This window comes from Fusarium oxysporum, chromosome VI, assembly GCF_013085055.1.
Source record: "Fusarium oxysporum Fo47 chromosome VI, complete sequence".
Lineage (NCBI taxonomy): Eukaryota > Fungi > Ascomycota > Sordariomycetes > Hypocreales > Nectriaceae > Fusarium > Fusarium oxysporum.
The window spans coordinates 2,094,767-2,120,012 of NC_072845.1; the positions used below are offsets into that span (position 1 = coordinate 2,094,767).

At 49.4% G+C, this 25,246-nt stretch overlaps 6 protein-coding genes across 6 annotated transcripts; 4 read left to right on the top strand and 2 right to left on the bottom strand.

The window, feature by feature from the left end:
* Window positions 1–952: 952 nt before the first annotated feature.
* FOBCDRAFT_320639 (uncharacterized protein) lies at window positions 953–1,785 on the top strand (the record flags this gene model as incomplete). The annotated part of the gene is made up of 2 exons (XM_031186569.3): window positions 953–1,571; window positions 1,628–1,785. Exons 1-2 carry the CDS (start codon window positions 1,310–1,312, stop codon window positions 1,783–1,785), a joined length of 420 nt encoding a protein of 139 aa, XP_031037704.2. The 5' UTR covers window positions 953–1,309.
* A 778-nt stretch (window positions 1,786–2,563) lies between these two features.
* On the top strand, window positions 2,564–3,618 carry FOBCDRAFT_275565 (uncharacterized protein; the record flags this gene model as incomplete). Its single annotated transcript, XM_031186568.2, has 3 exons — window positions 2,564–2,848; window positions 2,902–3,007; window positions 3,059–3,618. The coding sequence occupies 3 exons, from the start codon at window positions 2,564–2,566 to the stop codon at window positions 3,616–3,618; spliced, it is 951 nt and encodes a 316-aa protein (XP_031037703.2).
* A 4,077-nt stretch (window positions 3,619–7,695) lies between these two features.
* Window positions 7,696–10,112, bottom strand: FOBCDRAFT_241025 (FAS1 domain-containing protein; the record flags this gene model as incomplete). The annotated part of the gene is made up of 5 exons (XM_031186566.3): window positions 7,696–7,728; window positions 8,181–8,251; window positions 8,810–9,809; window positions 9,870–9,917; window positions 9,969–10,112. The coding sequence occupies 5 exons, from the start codon at window positions 10,110–10,112 to the stop codon at window positions 7,696–7,698; spliced, it is 1,296 nt and encodes a 431-aa protein (XP_031037701.3).
* A 2,709-nt stretch (window positions 10,113–12,821) lies between these two features.
* Window positions 12,822–14,412, top strand: FOBCDRAFT_163544 (concanavalin A-like lectin/glucanase domain-containing protein; the record flags this gene model as incomplete). Its single annotated transcript, XM_031186565.3, has 2 exons — window positions 12,822–13,330; window positions 13,382–14,412. The coding sequence occupies 2 exons, from the start codon at window positions 12,822–12,824 to the stop codon at window positions 14,316–14,318; spliced, it is 1,446 nt and encodes a 481-aa protein (XP_031037700.2). The 3' UTR covers window positions 14,319–14,412.
* A 3,803-nt stretch (window positions 14,413–18,215) lies between these two features.
* FOBCDRAFT_185145 (glycosyl transferase family group 2-domain-containing protein) lies at window positions 18,216–21,113 on the top strand (the record flags this gene model as incomplete). Its single annotated transcript, XM_031186564.3, has 4 exons — window positions 18,216–18,632; window positions 18,686–20,734; window positions 20,789–21,031; window positions 21,080–21,113. The coding sequence occupies 3 exons, from the start codon at window positions 18,216–18,218 to the stop codon at window positions 20,975–20,977; spliced, it is 2,655 nt and encodes an 884-aa protein (XP_031037699.2). The 3' UTR covers window positions 20,978–21,031; window positions 21,080–21,113.
* Window positions 21,114–21,218: 105 nt separating this feature from the next.
* Window positions 21,219–25,189, bottom strand: FOBCDRAFT_320644 (P-loop containing nucleoside triphosphate hydrolase protein). The gene is made up of 2 exons (XM_031186563.3): window positions 22,364–25,189; window positions 21,219–22,311 (listed from the first exon to the last, which is right to left on the bottom strand). The coding sequence occupies exons 1-2, from the start codon at window positions 24,976–24,978 to the stop codon at window positions 21,594–21,596; spliced, it is 3,333 nt and encodes a 1,110-aa protein (XP_031037698.2). The 5' UTR covers window positions 24,979–25,189; the 3' UTR covers window positions 21,219–21,593.
* Window positions 25,190–25,246: the final 57 nt, after the last annotated feature.

Here is a 25,246-nt window from a genome sequence, read left to right on the forward strand (position 1 = left end):
GGAGACAACTGAATTGGGTGCTTGCTTTTGAGGGTTGTTTGGAAGCATCTGAGAACTGCCTGAACTATCGTTCATGAGATAGCTACTACAACCCAACAGTTACAATCACAGGCTGTGTTCGTCAGTGCCAGATACTCCCAACTATCACATCAGATACAAACCCGAAGCAGGAGACGTTCTGGGCCGTTTAGGTAACATGAAGTAAAGTAGCGCACCTAATGGTGGCCTCTAAGCATAGCAATGACAAAGAGAATGGGCATCGAGGATGGTACCAGGTTAGTTGAGTGATAGAAAGGCCTGCTGTGATTCTATCATCACTCCGTCAGCCACCAGTCCAAGTAAAAGTTCACCAACAAGGAAGATATGTGTCTGTCAAAATGGCCCCATATGCATCTATGAGGCTGTACTTAATTGAGAATGAAGGCTTCTGGAGAGGGAGGGTGAGCAGGCACATATGCAGAAGATCTCAGACCGGAGCCATGGAAAGGCTTGTATCTTGTGGGTGCTTTGAGCGAAAGGAAATGCTGAGGGAGACGTATCAATCAGTGACCTTGTGTGATGGGGTACATGTCGTGACTTGATTCTTTGGGTTCTCGAATTATCAAGGTAGCAGATTGTAAGTCGAATTGCAAAGAGCGAGTACACTTGCAAGCTGGCTGCGGGTGCAGCATTATCTGTATGTTCGAGGACCCCCAAACGATAGTATGGATAACAGTTTAATTAACATATAACTTCCACTCGTTCTTTATCGCTGGCTCTAAGCGCAAGAATCATCTAGCACTTCACTCTTTCATCCTGTCGAGCTGGCCACCTGAGGATGAAACCAACACTGAGAAGTTGTGCTGTAAAACTGTTCCTGTAGTCGCGAAATAATATGTAGCAGAATTCAATTACGGGAGTATAGAGGCGTTGCAGGAATCAATCATCATTTATTGTAAGGCCGCCTGGGCTGTAAGGTATCCTACTGGGTTGGCAACTGGCGGCAGCTGGCAGTGTCTGAGTCTCGCAACAGCCCCTCACCCGGTGTTCGTTGTTGATTCAGGATGAATAGATGAATCGATTTCACAATGGCATTTTGATTTCTATTGTTGCAAGCTCATCGACATCAACGACTGATTACCGTGCATAAATAGCTGGGCTCACTATCTAGGGTACTCACCGCAACGTACATCCTCGTGAATCTTGAACCAGATTTCTCTGACTTGAGCTCTTAAGTTATTTCGTCAGAGCGAGTTCTTTCTCATCCATAAGTTTCTTTCAATCCTCTTCCACTGCCAACACCGGCCTCAAGTCGCCGAGGAGTCGCATCATGCCTATTGTGAATCCCACAGCCACTTCCGTACCGGAGGAACCCAAGGCGTCTGAGTCTCGACCTATGAGCCGTCTCGAAATAGGCCTTGTTGTGGGAGTCAGCGTTCTCTTCGTCACCTTGATCTTTTCCATCTTCCTCGTCCAAGCCCTGGACCACCGCCATCGTAAAAAGGTGCTGAGGAGAATGGCCGAGGATGCTAGAAACCGTACTCCCGAAGAGGAGATGTTGTATCGCCGGCTGGCATGGCTGCAAGTTGAGCGTGAGTCAAAGTAATGGCATGATACAAGAGAAGGCTGCTAATGAACATGTCGACAGGCATCATACAAAGCCTGCGTTGCGTATGGGTGGATAAAGACAACAACCCAACCGATCCACCCCCCGAAGTCGTTGAATTTCACCGGCGCAAGGGCCGCATCTCGTACCAGAAGCCGCACATGCCGCAGTCGGAGCCACAGTCCAAGGAAGCGAACTAATATCCATGTCTGATGCCGGTTGATTCAAACCTGTGTCATTCATCCACCGCAAAAATGCTAACCGTGGCAAAGCAGTCGAGATGTAACAAGACATGGATATAGGATGCAAAACGGGCGTAGTTGATTGCAACCGACGTGGTATCGAACGTGCACATAAGAACGTTGCCTTCGAATAAAGAAGGATTGGGTTGCTTGCAGTGCAGTGCAGTGCAGGGTTATATTAAGGCAAGGTCGCGGCTATGTACAGCTCCATGCGGTACGGATACTTGCAGGGAGGTAATGACATGGAACGGGTAGACTAGCTATCAGTCAGCCCAGGTTCCGCACTGATGATCGACAATGCATAGGCAGTCATCCATATTTCGAGGCAGTATCCATCTTGGAAGGGAAGCATTGAGGTTGTGTCAGCCTGTTATGGAGGCTAATGTCAGCTATCAATGGACGCCTTTGCATATTATGCCATTCTCTTATTATCTTATCCCGAATGAAGGAGAATGTAGATGATTGTTTGCCAAAAACACCTAAACACCCGCTAAGCGAAACAGAAGTGCTTGATTTTATAGTTACCATGTGCATGAGTAACAGGTTGCAAATACTCCGTAGATAGCTCCATGGCGCGTCATCTGTAGTCACGTGATTACCTGTCAAGAAAGCTCCAGCAGCTAACCCACAAGCCTTCCTACCGCCACATTCCGCGTTTCAAGCCAATTCCTTCAACTTCAACACGCGATATCAAACATCATTTTGAGCTGAGGCCGACTTTGCCCCTGGCACCCCAATGGCTTCGCGATCGCCATCTCGCGGCCGTTACAGGTCGCGCACGCGCTCACCTGCTGCACGCTCGGAACGTTCTCGTTCACCCCAGCGCCGCCATCATCACGACTCGCGGTCACCCGCCCGCTCCACATCACCTCAGCGTCGTAATGGCCGTTACAGATCTCGCAGCCGCAGTCGGAGCCGTAGTAACAGCCGGAGTCGAAGCCGCAGTCGTAGCTGGAGCCGCGGGGCTCGCGATCGCAACGACAGAGATAGGAGTGCTTCCCCAGCCGCCAAGAGCACAAAGGTATGTCGCGAACAGTCATGACCAGGTTACGGAAACTGACTTAGTATGCCTAGATTGTAGTAGAGCGACTTTCTAAAAACATCAATGAGCAACATCTTTATGAGATCTTTGGGCAGTTTGGACGCATCAAGGATCTTGATCTTCCCATGAACAGAACCTGTAAGATGACCGTCTCTCATTTATTTGGACATCAACTAATAATAATCAAAGTTGGAACAAACCGTGGCACAGCATACATACTTTACGACTACGAGGACGATGCCGAGGCCGCGATAGCCCACATGCATGAAGCTCAAGTGGATGGCTCCGCGATCAATGTTTCCATAGTGCTTCCCCGTCGCAAGCTTTCTCCTGCGCCTCCAACGGCTCGGCGTGGAGCCAACATTGATCCCAGAGTTCCGTTTGCGGGAACACGTGGGGGACCCCCTGGTGCGGGCATGGGAGGAAATAACGGCATGGGTGGTGGTGGTGGAGGTCGCCGTCGAGCATCTCCAGGAAGTCGGTACGGACCCAGGTCTGATGTGTATCGTCCAGGATCGCGTTCGCCTTCCAGATCGTCGGCTGGCCCCCCTCCTTCCCGTGGCGGTGGTGGAAGCCGATATCGCAGTCGATCCAACAACTCTTTTTCATCTAGATCACGCTCAAGATCTCCAGGTCCCAGGCGAAAAGCAGCCGGCCGCCACGATGATCACGAGACAAGACGACGCGGGAGCATTGATAGTCGCGAAGGTCGAAGCCGATCTCGCAGTCGAGGACGCGGTCCAAAATGATTCACGAGCTCTAAGGTGTAATTAATTTGCTTCGATTGGCGTTACGAGAGGATAGGAAAAGGAGCAGAATAAACAACGGCCCCAGGTTTCAATTAGCTCTTGGAAACAAGTTAGTCACTTGTATCTTTCTCCCGTTTGGCAAACTGACATCTGACCAGATGAAGGTGTACGTCTTACCATGTTCGGCAACGACGCTTGTTGAGGACTCTCAAGAATCCCGCCTATCATCTTTTTGGATCAGACCGGAGGTTCGCTCCATTCTGTTACGGCCAATCACTCGCCCATTATCAGATTTATCTGTCAATGTCCCAGTTCAATTTATGTACGTGATCTCGTTTTGGTTTCGGCGTTTCAGGACAATTGCCGCGGACGGGGCCAGCAAGGATTGCCCCCGATGCCTTTCCATGGATATGCACAAGTCACAGATTTCGGAACTGGGAAGTGGAGGATAGACTTTGAGTGCTACTGCTCCAGCCACTATTTTCGAACGTATATCGACCATTCAGGGACCAGCCACTGGTCACTAGATCCCATCTACCATTTGTCACGATTCGCACTCTCCCCGCTCGACTAAGGGGACCTACTGTGGGCATATGAGAGACCCCATGCTTAGTGGACTAAGTCTTGGCGCAACTCAACCCTTCACGATAGGTTGATCCAACCAACACTCCATCATGCACCGAAGCACGGCAACAGTGGGATGGTTTGAGTAGCACTGCCCATACAAGCAACACGGTCTATTAAGCCAAGACAGCCTGAGACCAGGCCAGGGTCTTAGTCTTGGCCTCAGCGTTTTTCACGCACAACGGTGGCTTCTCCTATAGGGCTGAGGAGAGGCCGGTCCTACGACGCCGCCCTTGCAAGCAAGATCCATGAATCGTGAGCGACCAGGGTATTATTTGGTCTTGAGCTTGGCTCGGGTCACCGTTTCAAGAGGGGCCGCTGTCAGACTGCACCACTCGCCATACGACAGTCTGTCATGCCCTCCTGGGCAGCTAAGTCGTGACTCAGCTGTCAAAGCGAGCTCGGTTTAAACATGCACCGAACACATAGAGCGCAGATGTTTGACACATAGCAGATCTGACACCACCAAGGGTGTCTTGACAGGCAGGATGTTCACACATTCTCTCACGCCATGCATATCGGTACAATACTGGATAAGCTGTGTGTCACAATGGTGACATCGCATCTAGGGTACAATACACACCCCCTTGCGGGTTTTGTGACGAGATCCCATTCTGCACTGAAGTAAATCGAGGCCGTGGCAGTTTTAAGCACAGCCGCACATCGCATCACTCTCGGCGGCTATACTAGCATCGTGTATTCGCCGTCAAGAGCATATCATACCAGCATGTGATCCACTTGCATGGCGCCAATTACGAGATCCCGGGGCAGGGTACGGGTAAAGGCGCTGCCGGCTAGTCAAGCCAGGAGATTTTTCCCTAATCAGCTGGAAGCCTATAAAGGCAAGATTCTGAGGCCCGATGGACAACACCTCGGCTTGTGCTGGGGTGTCGAGCCCCCTTTCTCACATTACTGCTTTAGGAGCCTTGCATATTCAGCATGGTACGACAGAGAAGGTGGTGTGTGGCGCATAGTGTCTGTTTCGGGGACCATGACGAGAGCCTAGTAGACGGGCAGCTGTCATAGGCCTGTATTCGAGTTTGGCAGCTGTTTCTGACATGGGTGCCGTGCGTGTGGCAGGGTTGAAGTCGGTTGTGCTACCGAGGACTTATGGTCCGGCTGCGTTTTCTGTCTGATCACTCAGGTAATCTTTACCTCTGGGGTCCCCTCGGCAGCCACATTGGGACCCCACCGATCTCTTTAGGATGCTAGGTGTTCCTTTTAAGTTGACGCTATCATACATGGGAAGCCGGTTTCAGCTTGTATGAACCACGGCAGGTATATTGAGCCCAGAGTCTAAGAACAACTTTACGCACATCATCATCGTCCCGGCATGCCTTCTTGGGGCTTGACCTGTCCTTGGGTCTCTCTGTTATCTCCCCATACACGGGATCTTCCCGCGGCCGCCTACTGCCGCAACCCTGCTATGAAGAGCATTCTCTAGAAATATGAATAAATGGCTAATGCTATGGATTCTGGTTGAGGCTCAAATCGCCGATGAGAATATTGGTGGCTGTGCCATGGTCATACCGGTACTTATTTAGCGCATACTGAAATATCTACTTGCCTTCCTTACTCGGTCTCCGGGCCCTGGACTGGCTGGACCCTACCCAGATGCGTGGACTCTGCTCATCTGGGCAACATGTTCATCGTACATATTCAATCCCCCTCACTGGTTTGGCCACCTGATGGGCTCGGCGCGGAAGCGTTGCTGTGAGGCGCGATGTTGGATACGACGATGGTGATCCTTTGAGAAACAGCGAGAAAGCCACCTGGTTTTAAGGCCTGATCCTGGGGCGCGGGTGCGGGTCTAGATGCCGTCGACTACACCTTGCGCAGCTGATCGTGTAGGTCAACGTGGATATCTATCGTGAACCACCTTACACATTGATCTGACGAGTATCCTACCCACCTGGCCAAGGTCGATGATGCGCCATGTCTTCCAAGGGCGGAACGTGAGCCTCATTAAGAGGATCAGTGTCGCACCGACTATCTGGAGATACTGGGGGCGGCAGTAATGTCGAAGAATAGTATAACATAAACCACAAGCCTAAACTAAGACTATCTATCGGATACCTTTTACCACTTCGACTAGTGTCTCTGGAGGACCAGAACCCAGTGTGTCCTCTATTTCTGTATTTCTTGTCCTGATGCCTCTGGAGTTGCAGGCTTTTGACTTCTCTCACATGTCCATAATGCCTCGGACTCATCCTTATCCTTACCTCTATCTTCACCTTCACTTCAACACTTTGTGTGTGGCTCACTGCCCGATGTCTCTCGAATCGCAAGATCCAGACCCTCCGCCAACACCTCCAGGAGGGCCGCGTGTCCCTCCTCCTCAGCCAGACCCGCCGCCGTCTCCTCCTCATACATGGGAACTGTTATGACCTTTGAGCGTTTCTGCTAGCAATCTTTGTTATCTTGTGCCAGATTTTCTTCGTCGACCAAGCCTCTTTCCGCTTTCTTGGAGTTACAAGGGTTCTGCTTTTCTCGAAGCCAAGATCGACCTCCAAAAAGAAGGGACCCCTGTTCCGCCACCCGGAGTTCATGTCTTGGAGATCGACCTCGTGTAGGACAGTTACAAGAAAGGACAAGAGGCAGGAGAGGAGTTTACGCCAGGCATCATGTCACTTGTCATGCAGCACCAAGTCCGGAGTCTCATGCTTCTCTGCATCTCGTGGGGCGATCATACCAGGATTCAACATATGGCCCGAAACAAGACTTTGGACCGAACAGGCGGAAAGTAAGGGAGTGATGGATAAGCCACAGACTGACAGCGTTTATGGTGTGGGTTGCGAGATGTGCATTATTTGAGATGGGGGTGGGAGTGGGAGTGGGAGTTTTGCCTGAGACGGACAGCCCAGTCCGTTACGGTACGGTACGGTACAATACAATACGTTCTGGGGCATTGCGGAGCGTACGGTATAGGCCACGGACGCCCTGAAGGACTCTGCCAGAAGTGATACAGAGAGATGACTGGGGTATTGGTTTGTGGGGGATGCCTTGACAGATGGATGAGTCTGGCAGAGCAGCAATCCGATGATGCGGCTTGGCGCATGAGCGACACACGCAGAGAGACTGACATGTAACTCTTTTGCTTTTGAGGCCTCTACCATATCATACCGATTATGAATGAAGGACTGAGCGAGCGAGTTGCGGAATGGCCCTGATTTCGCCGTTTCTCATTCTGGTGGGGGGTGATGGGTTCCGATTCCGTATCCATTCATAGTGGGCAACGATACTGATTCATGTTCCTTTCCACCTCCTGGCTCTCTTTGGTTGAAACCGTTTCCATCGTCGCCGAACTAAGCTTGTTAGTCAAGTAAGGGCAAGGCAAGGCAAGGTATCTTAGTCAATTAGTCGCTGAGCGGTATATTACAACGGCAGATCTATAGCGGGTCTATCGCGTTTATTTATCCCGTCTTGACTTTACATGCATGGCCTGTCGTCCGTCTATTCGGCGTATCTCAATATTACCTCCTGTAACTGTGGATTTATTTACTGTACTTTTACCATATTTGTGATAACGAATGACTCAGTTGCCAAGGAATGGATACTGGTTACGAAACATTTACGCGGTCTGAACCTGTTTTTCTCCTCTTCTGATCTACGGATTTTCTCCTGCTGTATATATCTCCGGGATAATTGAGTGAGTCGCCTCAGTAAGCCAAGACGATACCTACTTACCTGTGCTAGCTCAGCCCAGTCTCTCCAAAGATCCACATACAACGCTTCACTTACAGGCAAAGATACGATAACCTTGTCAATCAAACGCACCGCCCGTTCTATTCCCCCTAGTTACAGATTCTCGGGCTTTACCTATTAAGGTTGTCGGCCGAGACAGCGACAGGCTTTTCCATTTCTACTGTACCCCACGAACCAGGTGAGCAATTCTGGCCGGGTTGCTTTTGCAAGGGCTTGAGATGCTTACCCTGGACCTCTCGGCGGCATCTTCCGTGCGCTATGACAATTCGCTGTTTCATTGAACCAAAAACTTGCATCTTGTATACTGAATATGGCAAGTCGTGGTGCCATTTACTACCTAGCTACTGACTGGACGACAAGGATTATCTGTGTGGCAATCATAATTGCATGCATAACAACCGCGGACTTGAACGGATCTAGATCTCTCTATGTATCGACAGTAGACTAAAAAACTTCACCAATCACTTTACACTCCTAAAGGATAATGATATCCGTTCAAGTTGAAACCTCATCCGAACTACAGTACAAGACTAATGATCCATGTCGTCGGAAGACATGACTGACGCGGAGTTAATGAGAAGTCCGGACGACGAGTGCCATGACTGTTGCGCCAAGAAGTTCGATCCACGTTGATCAAACACTGCTTGACTAAAAGCAAGGTTTGTGGAACCTCAGGGAACACACTGGCAAAAGGCAGAATGTTTGCTTCCGTTAACGACTGTCGGGGTATTGATCGAAAGATAGAGAGATCTAAACTACTGCAAAGCCAAGCGACCCAAAACACCAAAGCTCAAGAAAGCGAACACAAAACAAAGAGACCAGAAGAACACCAACTCTTATTACAAGAGCGCCATCCCCGCACCTATACCCATGATACCCAGTGCAGCGCGGGCAACATGTGCTGTGGCCCGAGGAGCAGCCACTCCCCTGCTTGACCTTGTGGTGAACCACGGTGTTGCCACAGCGTTGTTCTCAGCCTCATCTGCCGGTGTAGGTGTTGGCGTATTTGTCACTGGACAACTCGCGGTACAAGGGATATCCGAGTCGAAGACATCGTCAACGCCAGCAGACTTGAACACAGGATTTTGAAGCCAGAGACTAGGATTAGGAACCGCATCGGCCTCCTTTGGGTTATTGACATTGGAGATGATGTGAAGGATACCATTGGAAATGAGAAGGTCAGTTGTGATGATCTTGGCCGAGTTGACGAACTTCTCATTGCCAATTTGGCGGACGTGGACCTCCTCACCAGTCAATGTGGTAAGAGATGTGGCATTGTCAAGGTCAGTCGAGACAAGAACCTTGCCAGGTACAATGTGGTATCCCATGACACCTGCTAGCTCCTTGGCTGACATGCCGCTGAGTGCACTGCCAACCATCTCCATGGCCTGATCTCTTGGAGCAAAGACAGTGATGTCCTGGCGATCAGCAAGATCAGGCATGAGGCCAGCTCTGAAAAGTCCACCAAGAAACGAGTCAACCTTACTTGCCATGAGGACCTGACGAATGCCAGAAGGCGGAATCAACAGACTGTCAACAATCTGGATGAGTCCACCTTGAAACTTGATATCGTAGTTGATGACTGTAGCTCGATTGCCCAGCCGGGTACTGAAGATGACATCGTCAGGTTGTTTGTTGATAAGGATGTTCTGACCAGCAGTGACATTGCTCCATTTAGGATTGAGAAGAAGTGTAGGCTTGACATATGCAGGTCCCTCCTTCAGCTTCATTGTGCTTATAGTCCCCTGCAGAATGTGGTACTGAAGAAGCGGAACAGTGACCTTGGCATCGTTCGGGTCCCAAATATTGGAGAGAGGAGAATAAGGGATTTGGTTGAAAGCATCATTGGAAGGAGCAACAATCTAAGAAACATCAGAAATTAGTCGTTGCTCCTGAGGTTAGGAGAACCAGATTCAACTTACCGTGACACCCTCATAACTGGGCAGTTGCAACAGGACATCGGGGAATTTCTGAAGGCGTTAGATAACAGTCTTTGACTCACAAAGTAACACATTTCATACCTGGATCAATTTGTAGTACGTTGAAAGCTTGGGGTGCCTTGACAAAACACTGCCCAGGTCCATGGGCAGAGCTTGAGTGGCACCATCAGCAACTGCCAGTGATACTAGACTGGCAATGCCAGCAAATACTTTAGACAGAAGCATTGTGTATTGGTTTATTGGAAAACGAATGTGATAAAAACTGAGAAGGCGAGCTTGTAATGATAGATGAATAGCCTATAGACTATCTGGTCTACAACTCCAAGAAAGCGTTGACTGTGGTTAGCAGCCTTGTAGTCTCTGGTGCAAAAGTTAAGATCAAAAAAGTTCAGTGAATCTGTTTCAGATAAATGAGTGAAATGTGAAATAGGGAGCGTGGTCAACACAGTAAAGGAACGAAGTCCATCCAGGAACGATGGGAAGAAATGCAGAAACCCGGAACCGAAAAAAACGGTCATTCAACAAGGCTTAATAGGTCTCTCTAAGAGGCGAGGCCGTGACATCCTGTACGGATATCCCGCCAGTCATAGGAATTTTGGAAGCTAATTAGAGCCGGGTAACGCTTATGGTGAGGGACGCTACTAGTAGCCTCATCAAGAGAGCTTCCAGAACTCCAGCGCCTCACGAGTGAAACCCAAAAAACATCGCCAAGCCTCTGGGCTCATGGAGGGCCATTGCTATGCGGTACGGTACTTGGGAGTCTAGGAGTGTTGTAGCATCTGTCAGATCGGCGGGCATGCCGAAATCCGACCCCTGGACCCTGCTAAGAACCCTGCATTGCAAGGATTCGTTAGTGGCCCGGATCTCCGGATTGGGACTGACAACCAGGAACGAGCCACCATTTTATCCAATTGTATGAACCCGTGTTCACTTGAACATGATCAGATATCAAACAAAGTATAGTCATGGAAGATGTTCTGAGATCATCTCTTGGGCCGAGGCACTTTGTTTCTTGAGGGACATGCATACTTTTGGCACGCGTCCCGAGTAACCATCAACCAATGCACCTTGGCATTGTTGGATCTTGTATTCCAAGAACTTCTTGGCCTGGGTGACAGCATACAAACCTCGCAAGGCTTATCTTATTGCTTCCTGACACTGTAAGAAAGAGGGGAAACCACCAGAAATAGAAAGTTGTGTAGTCAGTGATGAGACACGCCGTCATATGGCAATGCAAGAAAGCGTCGAACGTTGGCCTCGTGTAAGTGTCTGAGCATCCTCGGCCAGCTGATTACTTAAATTTGGACCATATAGTTTTGTTCAAACATGTCCAATGTACACGTAAAGCGCCCGAAGAAGCCAGCCGCTTCAACGTCGTTGGCTCTGAAACTGTCCCCAAACCCGTAGTACCCAGCCAAGGGCGATTTGATTTTCAATTTGACCATGTCCAGCTCGATCCGGAATTCCTCTTAGCAAGGTGGGACGGCACTTGTGGCGTTATTCTCCAGTAAAGCTATCGGTCCCGAGTACGGACACCGCACGTTTTCCTCTGAAAGAGACAGACAATCCGTCAGGTAGGCAATTGTCATATCATATTCATCGGTGTTTCAGCTACCCATAACCTCAGAGTTAGAACGAAGCACACACGGCTGCCGTACGGCAAGCTTTCTCGAGGTTAGTATTGATAGAGTTTGCATCGAGCCGGGGGGTTAGAGCACCAGACCTAAACATGTCTGGCCATGAGTGCACCGAGTTCAATGGATGTTTGCCGAAAGGCTACCTAGCTGGTCATAGATCCTAGGTCGGCTGGGTTCCGTCCGGGGCGTGCAAGTGGAAGGGGTTTTGAAGTTGCACCGGGCGTTGACCTAGACGGTAGCTCCTGATCGCCATGCATTGTTTGTATGTGGAAATAGAGTTGAGGAGCCTGAATAAGCGGGAGGGTCGTGAGGTTTGTCTCAGCCATGGCAAGTTTGCTCTCACGAGCGACTCGTTGCCTTTCTACCGTGCTCGCTGAAGCTATAACGCCAGGTCAAACGGGAAGTCGGGAGAGGCGGATGATCCATGGGCACTATTAGGTACTATTGATCAACTGAAGCCATTGTCGGATGAACCGGAAGATGGTCGTAATAGACAACCTCTGCCCAAGGAAACGGCGATGTGTTCATACAACTGGGGGTAGCGGAATCTCGCCAGATCACGCTTCGGTTCCTGCATAGGGCGGGAACTAAAACTCAAAGAAAGTTCTATTGTTCCAGCCATCGAGGTAGTGCACACTCGAGTTTGGCCTAAAAAGTTTGTTATCGACGGCTGCGAGAGAGGGCTCAAGACGGCGATGACCACGCTGAGGATGATGGTGATGGTGAAGACGATGGAATGTAGTGACCATAGTTCAGTGGAGCTACTACAAGTTGACGTACAGTGTTTTCGAAACAACGCACAGTGATATACACGACCAGATTGCACAGTGTCTACCTACTGAACACTGTACCTATACCTAATCCGATCGACTTACAATCCATCTCATCCCGTTCTTAGCAACTCGTCTTTGTCTTGCCAAGCAATCAGCGGATCAGCCTCGTTCTCGATTTCTCCATACAGTGATGGCTTCATCATGTTCAGCTTGACTGGGCTTAGCCTTTCCTCTTCTCAGTGCCACAATTCTCTATCATCCGCCAGATCTTCCCCCTTAGCCAATGAGTTCGATACGTGATCCCATTGTGCGATTTCTGGCATGAAAGAAAAATCTGAATTTGGCTTTCTCCTTGACTAGCTATTCATTCCTTACCTTATATTGGTTCCTGACTAGCCCAAATCACCATGGATCATGAATGTCACTGTGGTGTTGAATCTTATCACAAGACTTCTCCCTTCTAAACAAATCCAGCCTCTTCAGTTTTATTCACTTGAATCTCATTTCTCACCTGCTTGTTTGACATGAATAACCCATATCGAAAAAGTAGTTACGGCGGGCATGACGGCCCTGGCCCGACTGATATGTCACGAAGGTCTATGGACGCCAGTGGCCCTCATGAGGCAACCTCAACAGGATACCGCCACAGTACCGACCCTGGACGAGGCTCAGGTTCAGGTGGCCACGGCGGCATGTTCAGTATTCCAGAGTACTCGAGCCCTGCCTCAGAGTCTGAATCTACATCTGGCTCAGGAACTCAAATCGACGAGCGAAATCGATACTTTCACTCAAGGAGAGTGAAGCCAGGCGAGGTTGAGAAACCGTGGCTGGAAAAAACCAACCCCAAAGAAAAATGGGTGACCATCTTTCCCATTCTTGCAATCTTCCTCGGCCTCGTGGGTTCTGGCTTTCTTGTCTGGGATGGCATTCGAAGCGTAGTCAAGAACAAGTATTGTCTTGTTATGGACGAGGATTTCAGCCAAGGTCTGAACCCCAACATTTGGACTAAGGAAGTCGAAGTTGGTGGCTATGGGTATGTTGAATCATGATGTCTCTTTTTCGCTTACACGGCTAACTCTCATAGAAATGGCCAATTCGAGCAGACAACAAACACAGACGAGAACGTCTATGTCGAAGATGGCAAACTCATCATTAAGGCAACTTTGCAGGATCCCAAGTTAATGCAGAAGAACAACGTCATCAACCTTCTCAAGGCCGGCACTTGCACCTCTAAAGTCTGGTCGAACTGTGTTACCTCCACCAACTTGACTGCTGGAAATAACAGCGTGGTTCCTCCCGCGCGATCTGGTCGTATCAATACCAAGAAGGGTGCCAATATTAGGTACGGCCGTATCGAGGTCACCGCCAAGCTCCCTGAAGGTGACTGGCTCTGGCCTGCTATCTGGATGCTCCCAAGGCAGAGTGTCTACGGTGCCTGGCCGAGATCTGGCGAGATCGACATCATTGAATCACGCGGAAACAATTGGACGTACAAACAGGGCGGAAACGACATTGTTTCCTCGGCGCTACACTGGGGTCCCAACTCTGCCAACGATGGCTGGTGGAAGACCAACAACAAGCGAAAGGCCCTTCACACCACCTATAGCGCTGGTTTCAACATGTTTGGCTTGGAGTGGTCTGAAAAATATCTCTTCACTTATGTCAACACCCGACTCCTCCAAGTCACATACACCAACTTCAAGAAGCCCATGTATAAACGAGGGGGGTTCCCCGACGTGGATCAGAATGGCACCCGGCTCACTGATCCATGGACTGTCTCACCTAATGTGAACGCGCCATTCGATCAGGAGTTTTACCTCATCCTCAATGTCGCCGTGGGCGGCACGAACGGGTGGTTTGAGGATGGAAAGTCTGAGAAGCCATGGTACGATGCCTCGCCAACGGCTAAAAAGGACTTTTGGGATGCAAGAGAGCAGTGGTATCCAACTTGGACACAACCACAGCTTGAAGTAAGCCGAGTACTCATGATGCAACAGTGCAATGGCAATGAGGATCTATGAAAATGAGAACAAAGTACTGAGCAGTAATCCAGGTGAGAACATTGTTTGATGAGAGAGATTTAGATTGAATATATCACTTTGAGGCTAGTTTTACGGTACAAATCTTTCGATCTGAGGAAGTTCCTTTTTTAATAGAGTTGAATTCAAACGAAAAGGATGCCATGCAAGTTCCACCATACCTTCACCGTTTAACACATAGTCAATACGCGTGTCTCTTAACATGTCTGACACCATCTTTACGGCATTCAGACACCAAGATTCAAGTGCATGGTTTCAAAAATTCCCATCCCTTGTACTACCTTTGTGTTAACTCACATTATGTATCAACAGCCGCTTTCACAACGTGGCGTTTAGAAATCTTTTTACGAACCCTTGGGGATCAGATTAACAATGCAGTTCATGTCCATTGGCTTTATGAGTAAGCTGAGCGGTACCAAGACCATTCATGTCCAGCTTTTCGGATAAAGTCCTGTGTAATGAACCACGAGCTACTCAGGCTGCCGAGATGTTTGCTTCAGCTGCCCACCCATAGGTAACTGATTCATATCTGATCTTCTGTTTTCTCACAACCATGACTCAAGTATGGTGGATTACAATAGCATTGAGGAATTCAGCGTGTCAGGCAATACGATCAAACTTCGATAGAGACGAGTTAATGGCCACAAAGGCTGGTTGTGACCACAACACTGTCTCTTCGGCCCGTAGGATAGGAGCCGCCGAGCTCTGACCTTCTGACTGCGTTCTGCATGGGTGTGTGAAGGCGTCTCGTGCCAAGGCTATACGTATCTTGGTATTTGTAATGAATTGTTGGTGGTGTTTGAACCGGGTCTGCGGAACGAGATTCTACTAACATGTCGAGGGCGGAGGCGCCGAACTTCGGGAAGCGTAGAGGGGTCCTAAGTCCACCAGTAAATCTATCAGGCTAGTACAATAACGTCAAAAAGAGTTCAAATTGACCATGAGAGTTGCAGTGAGTTCTGGCTCGAGTGTAGGAAACCAATCCAGATCCGGATCATATGAACGTTGCGGTGCGCTTACGACTGGTATTAGCTTAAGGTACCAGAAGAAGATCTGCAATATGAGGGCTGTAACAGGTGAATCAGAATTCAATAACGGTAACTAATTGATCAGAGAGTGATAGTTTCAGATACAGAACCGCCATGTAACTCTAGTACACATCACGGTTTGCATCAAGGTTCAACGCCAATCGGTATAGAGACTCGTCGCTTCTCTTCAAGATAGGTATAAGGTTGTGTGCTTCATGAGGCATTGCCACAGAGCCAACAGCCACTGTTAGTTTCGGTAAAGCTGAATCCCTGCAGACTCATGTAGTGCTTAGAGTCTTGTCACTGGGTAAATAGACGAGGGGAAAGCCAGTAGAAGAGAGCCAAGGCGTGTAAGTGAAAAAAAGAGTCTAAGGCGGAAGATTTTGATTTTGAGCCAAATAGCCGTTCTACTTCAGAGCGGAGAGGACGGAAAATGTCCATGATATGATTTTGATACCGTTTCCACTTCCTAAGGAAGTCCTAATCCTATCTTCACTATTCAAGTTTGGTAATTCGTCATCCGAGAACGAGGGAACCAAATATAGATTTCAAGGCTCAACACTTTAGATCTATTGATGGCTGAGATATGATCGACAAATGTGTGAAACATGTTAAAGCAAAATGACAGAAGTGCGGGGGCGTGATATGTGAGCTCGGATGTGCCAAGTGTGCCGAAACACATCGGCACTCAAGCAACAAATGGGACTGAAGATGGAGAAGCAGTCTTCAGCTGTAGGAGCTCTTGGGCGGGGACCTGCAGAGGATGGCTATCTTGGCAAACTGACTCTTGTGCCAACCGTCTTTCTGCGATGGTTAGTAGTGATAACTGATAAGTAGAATCTCGATCGCTAGGATGCCGCAAGGGTCTAGGCCATCTGCATTGATGGCCTATTGGTGAGCGAGAGGCCGGTTCAGGTCGGCAACAAAAGCACTTTAACCAAGGCTTCGATTCACGACTCGCCTGGGACATTCGATGCATTCCTTATGCCATGCATTACTCTCGGGACGGCGCGAAGTTTGCAGCCATTAAAGCCACAGACAATAGTAGACTCTGGGTCTGCCGGTTTGGTACTGGGGAGGAATGTCTGATGACAATAAATGTGGGCAGCACCGAGTAAGCGTAACTCCTGACCCCGATTAATAATGGAGGATACTTCTGTTTGTAATAAGGTACGTTGCGTTGGTGGTATGAAGCTGTTATTCCATCCAAGTTGCCGGCTGTAAGTTGATAGGTCGAAGTGAGGCAATACACAGTCAAGACTTTTGTTCCTGCATCAATTCAAGCCGATGCAGGTACAGGCTCGTATGCTCCTGTCTCCACATCAGACCGCATTTCCTACTAACAAACATTGTGGCCGCCTTCCCTTTCCCGGAGCTCACAAACAAGCCACACCACGCCACTGAAGCTGTCACAGTGACACTAAGGGAGGGGCAGATCTAACCGCTTGCCCAATTTGCGTATCAATCGTGAAATGCGAGTATGTGATTGGTTTATATCTAAGATCCCTCTAGGCCTAATACAGAACATACTTTATCCGCAATTCCACCTCAGCTGAATGTGACTGCACTCAACCAAAACACCAACACCATCGAAACTCGTGATAGTGGGAAGCAAAAGATGGTCTCGATATCAAAAATGCAGCTGTAACTAAATAAAGAGGCCTCTTTATGATAAGCAGGTTATGGATCGATATGGAATCGCTCATCCACAACTTCATGGTCCCGTCACCCTACAGGTTCACCCGTGTTTACAGGTTCCGGCTCTCCCGCTTCAACCGGTTTGCAGAATCAGACGCCACTTGCAGTACAGAAAGACTTTAGATCCAAGTGGCACGGTCCAAGAAAGGCAGTACTTGCCACATTATTACGTTCTGACTTCCTGATATGTGTCGTCCCTATTGATCCTCTTGTTGGAGGATCCGTGATAATAGGCTTGGCTCTCGATTCAAGCTTGGCATTCACGAGCTGGATGAGGTATCGGTTAGGTTTCCAGAACGACAAAATGCTAACAACAAGCTTTGTGCCCACATGGACTTGTCTCGTTTCCAGCCACCCGGGACAATCTCTTGAGCCATGCGCTGGACCACGGTCGACTAGTCTGAGACACGCCTACACCAAGACCAACAGTCTGGGATCCTCTAGCCACACTTTACGGCTCCAACATAATCCTCACCCCTCCGCTTCTTGCGCGCTATTCCATCTAGACCTAGGGCCGTCCGGCTCGACGTTGTTCGTAAGGCTTGCCTAGGGTCTAGTCGTGGTCCTCCAAGTGGATGTCCATGACCCGCTTCTTACAGCTTCTGTCGCGATGCCCGACCTCATTGTCTCGCTATCTAGCCGCAGTGGCGTGGTCGCCGCATACTGGTTCTTCCTCCGGGCAAGAGAAGAAAACTTTAATATGCTTGTCCCCGATTCCTTGGCTGAGTCTGGCGCAGAAACTTAAACACTGAAGCTCAAACAAGTTTGTTTAATTGAACCGGTAGTTGCACTCTCTGAGGTTTGATCCTCTCATCTCAGACCTTCACTCACCACGATCCTTCGATCCTTCACTCCATCCATTCTTTCTTCTGTCATTCGCTCAATAGGTGCAACTTCCTGTCACTCCTTTAACCTGTCTTTCTTTGAATGAGATATTCATGGTTATGAGTCTTTGAAACTTCACAGTCCTTCCAACAAAATCCATATACGCGGAATTGCTTCTGCACAGATCTTCAAGACAGCCCAGTAACAGACTTCTTGTTCTTCATATACGACTTCTTAGGGTTGTTCTACAGCGGGCTTTGTCCCTAGACGCACAGTCTTTTAGAATCTTGCTTTTGTACTTGCCAAGTCTTCGACAAGCACCGTCAAGATGGGTATCGGCAGTTACTTCAAGGCGGATATCCCGCCTCAGACACCGATAGGACCTCCTCCCAGGAGGCCTAGCCACCGGCCATCAATGTCCCTTCATGCCCCAATCATCGAGGAGAAGATTCCTCCTGCTGCCGTAGTAGAGCTACATTCAGCAGCTGGGCCCAAGTTCACTGCAGGCCCTCCTTCAATTGCACCGTCATCCAAATCAGGGAACAGCAATCTTCTCGATGATATCAAGCATGAGGTTATGGTCAACTATCTGTACCAGCAGCAATGCTCTCAACTCTGGGTTGGGGATGGCTCTGGTGAAATTGAGGGCGTTCTTCTTCGCAAGTCTCGGGGCCAGTATATGGCTTGCCCACCTCAATTGGGACAATCTCCTTTTGCAATCGCTTGCACGGCTCTTAATGTTCAGGTATGTACAACTTGTTTTCCTATGGCAAGAGTGATTACTGACATATATCTCAGTGTGCGATGACTGTCAACTCTCGTGTCATCAAGACCTTCCTCCAATGGTCTCCTGATGCAGTGGATGTTCCATTGATGAACGGCCTTCGTGTGCAGATTCTGCCTACAGTAAATGACCTCCCCCGAGCTCGTAAACATCAGTTCGCGGCTTTCATTGCTTCAGATGGTCTTCTGGTTGTCTGGGATGATGATGCACTGAACTTGATGGCGCGCGCCAAGATCATCGAATCAGAGCTTATGGAGCTGGTATGGAACTCTGGCCAGTCAGTTGATGAAGATGAGAGAGACTCTACTATTGCGGCGGAGTACGAGGTTGATGAAGAGAGTGGTGAGATCAAGCCGGAAGCTCGACCAGTTCACCTGCAGAATGCTGTCCTTGTTTCCCTTACACTCCTCATCGTCATGGCCTCCCTTGGAGCTGCGTGGAGGCAGCTGGCCGTGGAGATAGCCATCGATGGTGACTACAAGCGACTTGGTCTCGTCGCTCTCTTCCCGATCCAAATATTCTTCTCTCTTTTCTTCGCCCAAGTCATTGTTGGTTGTTTGGCACAAATCTTTGGTCCAATTCGCCAACTGACTATCAACTCCAAGTTCTATTCAGCACGCCCGCCACGAAGACTCCAGGGAGCCACTTTGCCTCATATCACCATCCAGTGTCCTGTCTACAAGGAGGGTCTGAATGCCGTCATTCTTCCTACCGTCAAGTCCATAAAGCAGGCCATGTCAACCTATGAACTGCAGGGTGGTTCTGCCAATATGTTCATTAACGACGATGGCCTTCAGCTCCTTAGCGAAGAGGAACGTGATGCCCGTATCGACTTCTATGCCGACAACAGCATTGGCTGGGTTGCACGACCCAAACACGGCGAGGATGGCTTTATCCGGAAGGGCAAGTTCAAAAAGGCTTCAAACATGAACTTTGGCCTCATGATTTCTTGCAAAGTCGAAGAGCGCCTACAGCTCATCAAGCGCCCTGCCGATTGGAGCCAGTCTGATGAAGCCCTTGCTTACGAGCAGGCTCTCAAAGATGTCCTCGAGGAGAATGGCCGGGCTTGGGCTGATGGAAACATCCGCGTTGGCGACTATATCCTTCTCATTGATTCTGATACTCGTGTTCCTACTGATTGCCTCCTTGACTCTGTCTCTGAGATGGAGCAGTCTCCTGATGTCGGCATCATGCAATTCTCTTCTGGTGTTATGCAAGTTGTCCACACCTATTTCGAGAACGGCATCACCTTCTTCACCGATCTTATCTACACTGCTATTCGTTTCACTGTCTCCAACGGCGATGTTGCTCCCTTCGTCGGCCATAATGCCATCCTTCGCTGGTCTGCTATTCAGCAAGTTGCTTACCAAGATGAGGATGGTTATGACAAGTTCTGGTCTGAAAGTCACGTCTCGGAGGATTTCGACATGTCTCTTCGTCTTCAGTGCAATGGCTACATCATCCGTCTCGCTGCTTGGGCCGGCGATGGCTTCAAAGAGGGGGTGTCTCTGACCGTCTACGACGAACTTGCTCGATGGGAAAAATACGCATTTGGCTGCAACGAGCTGCTCTTCAACCCTATCCGCACTTGGTTATGGCGCGGTCCTTTTACGCCCCTCTTTCGCCGCTTTTGCTTTTCCAACATTCGTTTCACTTCCAAGATCACTGTTATTTCTTACATCGGTACTTACTATGCTATTGGAGCTGCCTGGATCATGACCACTGCCAACTACTTCCTGATGGGTTGGTTCAATGGATATCTCGATAAGTACTACCTTGACTCGTGGCAGGTGTGGTTCTCTATCATTCTTGTGTTCAACGGACTCGGTAACCTCGCACTTGCTATCATGAGATATCGCTCTGGCGAGCGAACTCTGGGCTATGCCATTTACGAGAACTTCAAGTGGACTCTTATGCTGGCTGTTTTCCTTGGTGGCCTTTCTCTTCACGTGAGCCAGGCTCTTTTGGCACACATGTTCGAGATTGACATGAGCTGGGGTTCCACGTCTAAGGAGGCTGAATTCTCCAACTTCTTCATTGAGGTTCCCAAGGTCTTGAAGAAGGTAAGTTTTCTCCATCAACATCTATTACGATCACATGCTAACAAATTACACTAGTTCCGTGTCTCTATGACATTGTCTTTGCTGGCCATTGTCGGTCTCATCATAATGGCTACCGCTGACTTCATTCCTCATTATTGGCGGATCAACGACTTTGTTGCAATCCTGCCCATGGCCACTGTCGCTGGAAGCCATCTCCTCCTGCCTTTGGCATTGAATCCTGCCCTTATGACCTTTTCATGGTAGTTCTGGTTCATGTACCGCCCCAAAAGCATGTCTATTCCTTTTCTTTCTTTTGTACTGTCTTTACATCAGACCTTGATTCAACGGAGTATAGAAGGATCATACCCAGTAACATTCGTTTTCGTGGCTAGGCTTTGAGAGCCTGCCTGTATATATAATAACAGATAAATTCTGATTCAAAACGGAGGTTCAATTGAAGTGGACTGTCGAATCATTATTGCTTAGAACATTAACTTCTATTGATACATATTCCATCACCTCGATATCAACAGTGACATTTGCTCTCATTCTATGTCTCAGTGAATAAGCGAACGAACAGTTTAGTTGAAAAATCGAAAATCATCACAAAACTAGGGAGGCGAATCTGTAGAAAGTTTGACTTGATTCAAAGCCGTCTATCCCAAACCAACGCCTCTATACCATCCGTTCAGGTCTATCTAAGTATGTAAATACCATTCATTCTTCATAGCGAGATACCGCATCATGCATAAATGAGATGATGCCTTCATTCTCCTTTTGTAAACAACCGCCAGATTCCGCACAACGTGGAGACTTGTTCATATCCGCATAGTCTCAAAACAAAAACGCACATAAGAGCAAAAAAATCCAATGAACTTTTCTAGTTGTCCTCGTCGTCGGTGTCAGGAGGGTGAGGAGTACCCTTAGGGCTGTTGAGCCATTCAATGTGACGAAGTCTGCGGCGGACCTCACGCTCCTTGAGCTCCTTCTTGGTCATCTTCTTCTTCTTCCTGGCCTTGAATTTCATATCCGAGTTGTCCTCGATACCGCTGTTGACAGCGCTGCTAACAACGGAGCTGGCGGCAGTGCTGTTAACGCCACTGCTGGGACGGCTGTCCTCAAAACGATCGAGACTGACGGCAGCGTTTCCTCGAAGGGCAACACGGCCATCACGGACGTGCCATTGCTCAGAGCAAAGGGCACCGACAAACTCTTCATTGTGAGAAATCAGGATAACACCACCCTTGAAGTCGCGAATAGCAACTGCAAGACCACCAAGGGAGTCACGATCCAAGAAGTTGGTAGGCTCGTCAAGCACGAGAAGATGGGGGTTGTTCCACATGGCTCCAGCAATGACGACCTTGACCTTCTGACCTCCGGAAAGAGAGCCAATCTCATTGTGGTTGGCGATCTCAGGGTCGAGTCCGAGATCCTCAAAATGCTTAGAGATGACCTTGGGCTGAAGCTCACGGTAACCAAGACCCTCTCGGGAAGCCTCGTGATCGTCGAATTCCTGGACAAGCTTGTCGAATCCAAGCTCGGTAAGAGTCTCACGAGAGATCATGGTGTTGTTCTTGGGCAAGAGACCACGCCACTTACTGTTGGAAGTTAGTATTGCGCTTTGTTGTAAAACAATGGAAGGGAACTTACACTTCGTATTGGAAGGTCTTCTTGTACTTTGAACGACCAACTAGAGACTCGATCTGGCGTGGAGACTTTCCATCCTTCAAGTCAACCCACTTTTCCATCTGAGCACGGTCGGCATCTGACAGAACACGAGTCTGCTTCATGTGAACCTCACGGTCGTCACCGTGCTGGTAACGCCACTGAAGGTACTGGTTAGGGGTCTTCTCCAAGTGCATCTCAACGTGCTCTAGAGCGTGCTGCTTGATATAACCAATACGAAGGTTGGGGTGCTTCTCAACCTTTCCGGTGGTAGGGATAGTCTCGCCGGTAAGGAGCTTGATAAGAGTCGACTTGCCAGCACCGTTGGGGCCAATGATAGCAACACGAGAAGACAGACTCAATTGACAAGAGACTTCCTGCAGTGAAGGCTTCGTCGCACCGGGATAAGCGTATGAGACGTTGGACATGCGGATAATAGCACGAGTCTGAGACTTGACACCAGTCAGGATACCAGGAGGAGGGAACTTGAATTGGACGGTAGAGGCGGAGAGAGTGTAGTAGCTCTTGGCCTCGGGGCGAATCTTAACGAAATTGGCCAGGTTACCTTTGTAACAAGCCAGCTTCTTGTTAGGCTCGTAATGGTAAATATCAGTTGTGACATTGTCCAGGAATCCGGAGTCGTGAGAAACAATGAGACTGGTGATGTCGGGATGAGACTTGAGGTAGTTCTCGAGCCAAGCGATGTTGGCAACATCAAGATGGTTAGTAGGTTCGTCCAGAAGGAGAACGTCAGCACGCTGGAGCATAGCTCGGGCCAGAGCCAGCTTCATCTTCCAACCTCCAGAAAGGGAACCAACTCTCTCAGCCTGTCGACCCTCGGGGCCAGCAGTGAAGCCGAACTCGGCCAAAACCTCAGAGATACGCTCACGGCCTTGAGTAGCAATCTCAGGGTCCTTAGCAACGAACTCAAGAATGCTGATGTCAGCGTCTTCGCCCTGGTTGTGCTCGACATAGCAGGTACGGAGAACGTCTTGAGGAGGGAATCCCTCGAGCTTGCCGTTAGCAATGCTTCGCATGAGAGTAGACTTTCCAGCACCGTTGCGGCCGCAAAGACCATATCGGTGACCTTTGAGGAGTCGCAGGTTGGTGTGTGACAAGAGCAGCATACCACCATAGGCGAGAGAGAAATCGGCGTTGACAATCTCGACCTCACCGTCGTCCTCCTTCTCAGGAACACCGTACCGGCGGTGGTCCTCATCAACATAATGCTGCTGAATAGTGTCGGCAATCTTTTGAGGAGCCTCAGCATCCTTCACGAAACTCTTGACGTAGGGAGCAATTCTTCCAGAGATGCGATTGACGAATCGGTAGTTGACATCGATAGCAACCATGTCGGAAATATAGGGACGAGCCTGCTTCCAGAGGTCCAGGCTTCCAGCAAGGCCGCCGTTGGCCTTGATCTGCTCATCAAGAATCTTGGCTACATCGTCTCCAGCGGTACGAGCGACAACGTCCTTATCGTCACCCATAGCCTTCTCCATAGTGGCGAGGGCGCGTTCAGCGATCTCGCGAACCTCAGGGAGCGAGGCTCGGTCGCAAACGCTCTTGACACCAGGGATCAGCTTGGGCAAGAAAGTTCGGGCCTCGATGGGGTCGTGGACCAACTTTGTCAAGTTTTCGACAATAACGACAGTCTGTCGGAGAACCTCCTGGGCAGTGGTGGGGTTGTTAAGAGATCGCTCGAGGAAAGGGGTCAGAAGAGCCAGGACGGGTGAGGTGACGATGGCGACGAAGGTAGTCTGAGACAGAGCGTGAATAGCCTTCTGGAGAGTCTGAGAAGAAGGGTGCTGCATGGTATCGATAAGAAGAGGGATACGAGGAGCAACATCGTCGTTGGAGAGAAGGGTAGTGAGAGAGTTCATGGTGTGGACGGCTTGCTTCTCGACCTCGGCCTTCAAGTCATGCATGCCATTCTCGACGATGGGGATCAAGCCAGCGAGCTTAGCACCCATGGCCTCACGGAGGATATCCTTCTCAAGAGCCTCCTCTTTGGTGCCTCCAATAGAAATTTGAGCCTTATCGGCCATCTTCTGAAGAAGCTTGTAGGCGCCAACGGTTCCCTGCCACTTTCCGGTCTTCTTGGAAAGGTACTCGGTAAGAGCAGGAAGGAGACCAGCGACGAGAGCCTCGGGGCTCAGGATGCCAAAAGCGGCATCGAGGCCATACTGGGCGGCCTCGCGGACGACAGCGCCCTTATCAGAGAGAGCATCGAGAGCGCAGCCGACAAGACCGCCATCCTGGAGGAGCAGAACAACCTCGCTGACAGGCTGTCGAGGGAGGAAACGCTCAAAGACGGCACCTAGAAGGTTCTGACTAGACTCGCGACGAAGACCCGACTTCTTATCAGCGGCAGCCTTCTTGATCTCGGCAATTATGCCGTACTCGTTCAAGCCGGCAACGCCAACCGAAGAGAGGATAATCTCGCACAGGCCATAGCATGCATCTATCGAAGCGGCCGAGGTCTTTGCAGTAAAGATTGTGTTGAGGAGGTCGTTGATGGTTTCTTGAGATGGCGGGGGCGGGGCCTCATTAGATACCATCGTCGGGTCCTGCGACGGCGGCGTAACGGGGTGAGGCATCGTCTATCGTTTTCTTCGTATAAGCAAACAAATATATACGATTAATGGGCCTCGTTGACTATTAGGTACTGTTCCAGGAGAGGACAGTAGAAATAAGAAGGGGAAAAAAAGAACAACAAAAACCAACGAGGCCCTTGAGGGAAAAATAGGTAGCGAGCGTAGAAAAAACGCTGCTTACGATGGATGTTAGGTAAAACAAAGCGACTTTCATAGGTTGGGCGCACTACTAAATTTCGGTTTGAAATTTTTCTTATCGCTAGCGGCGGTT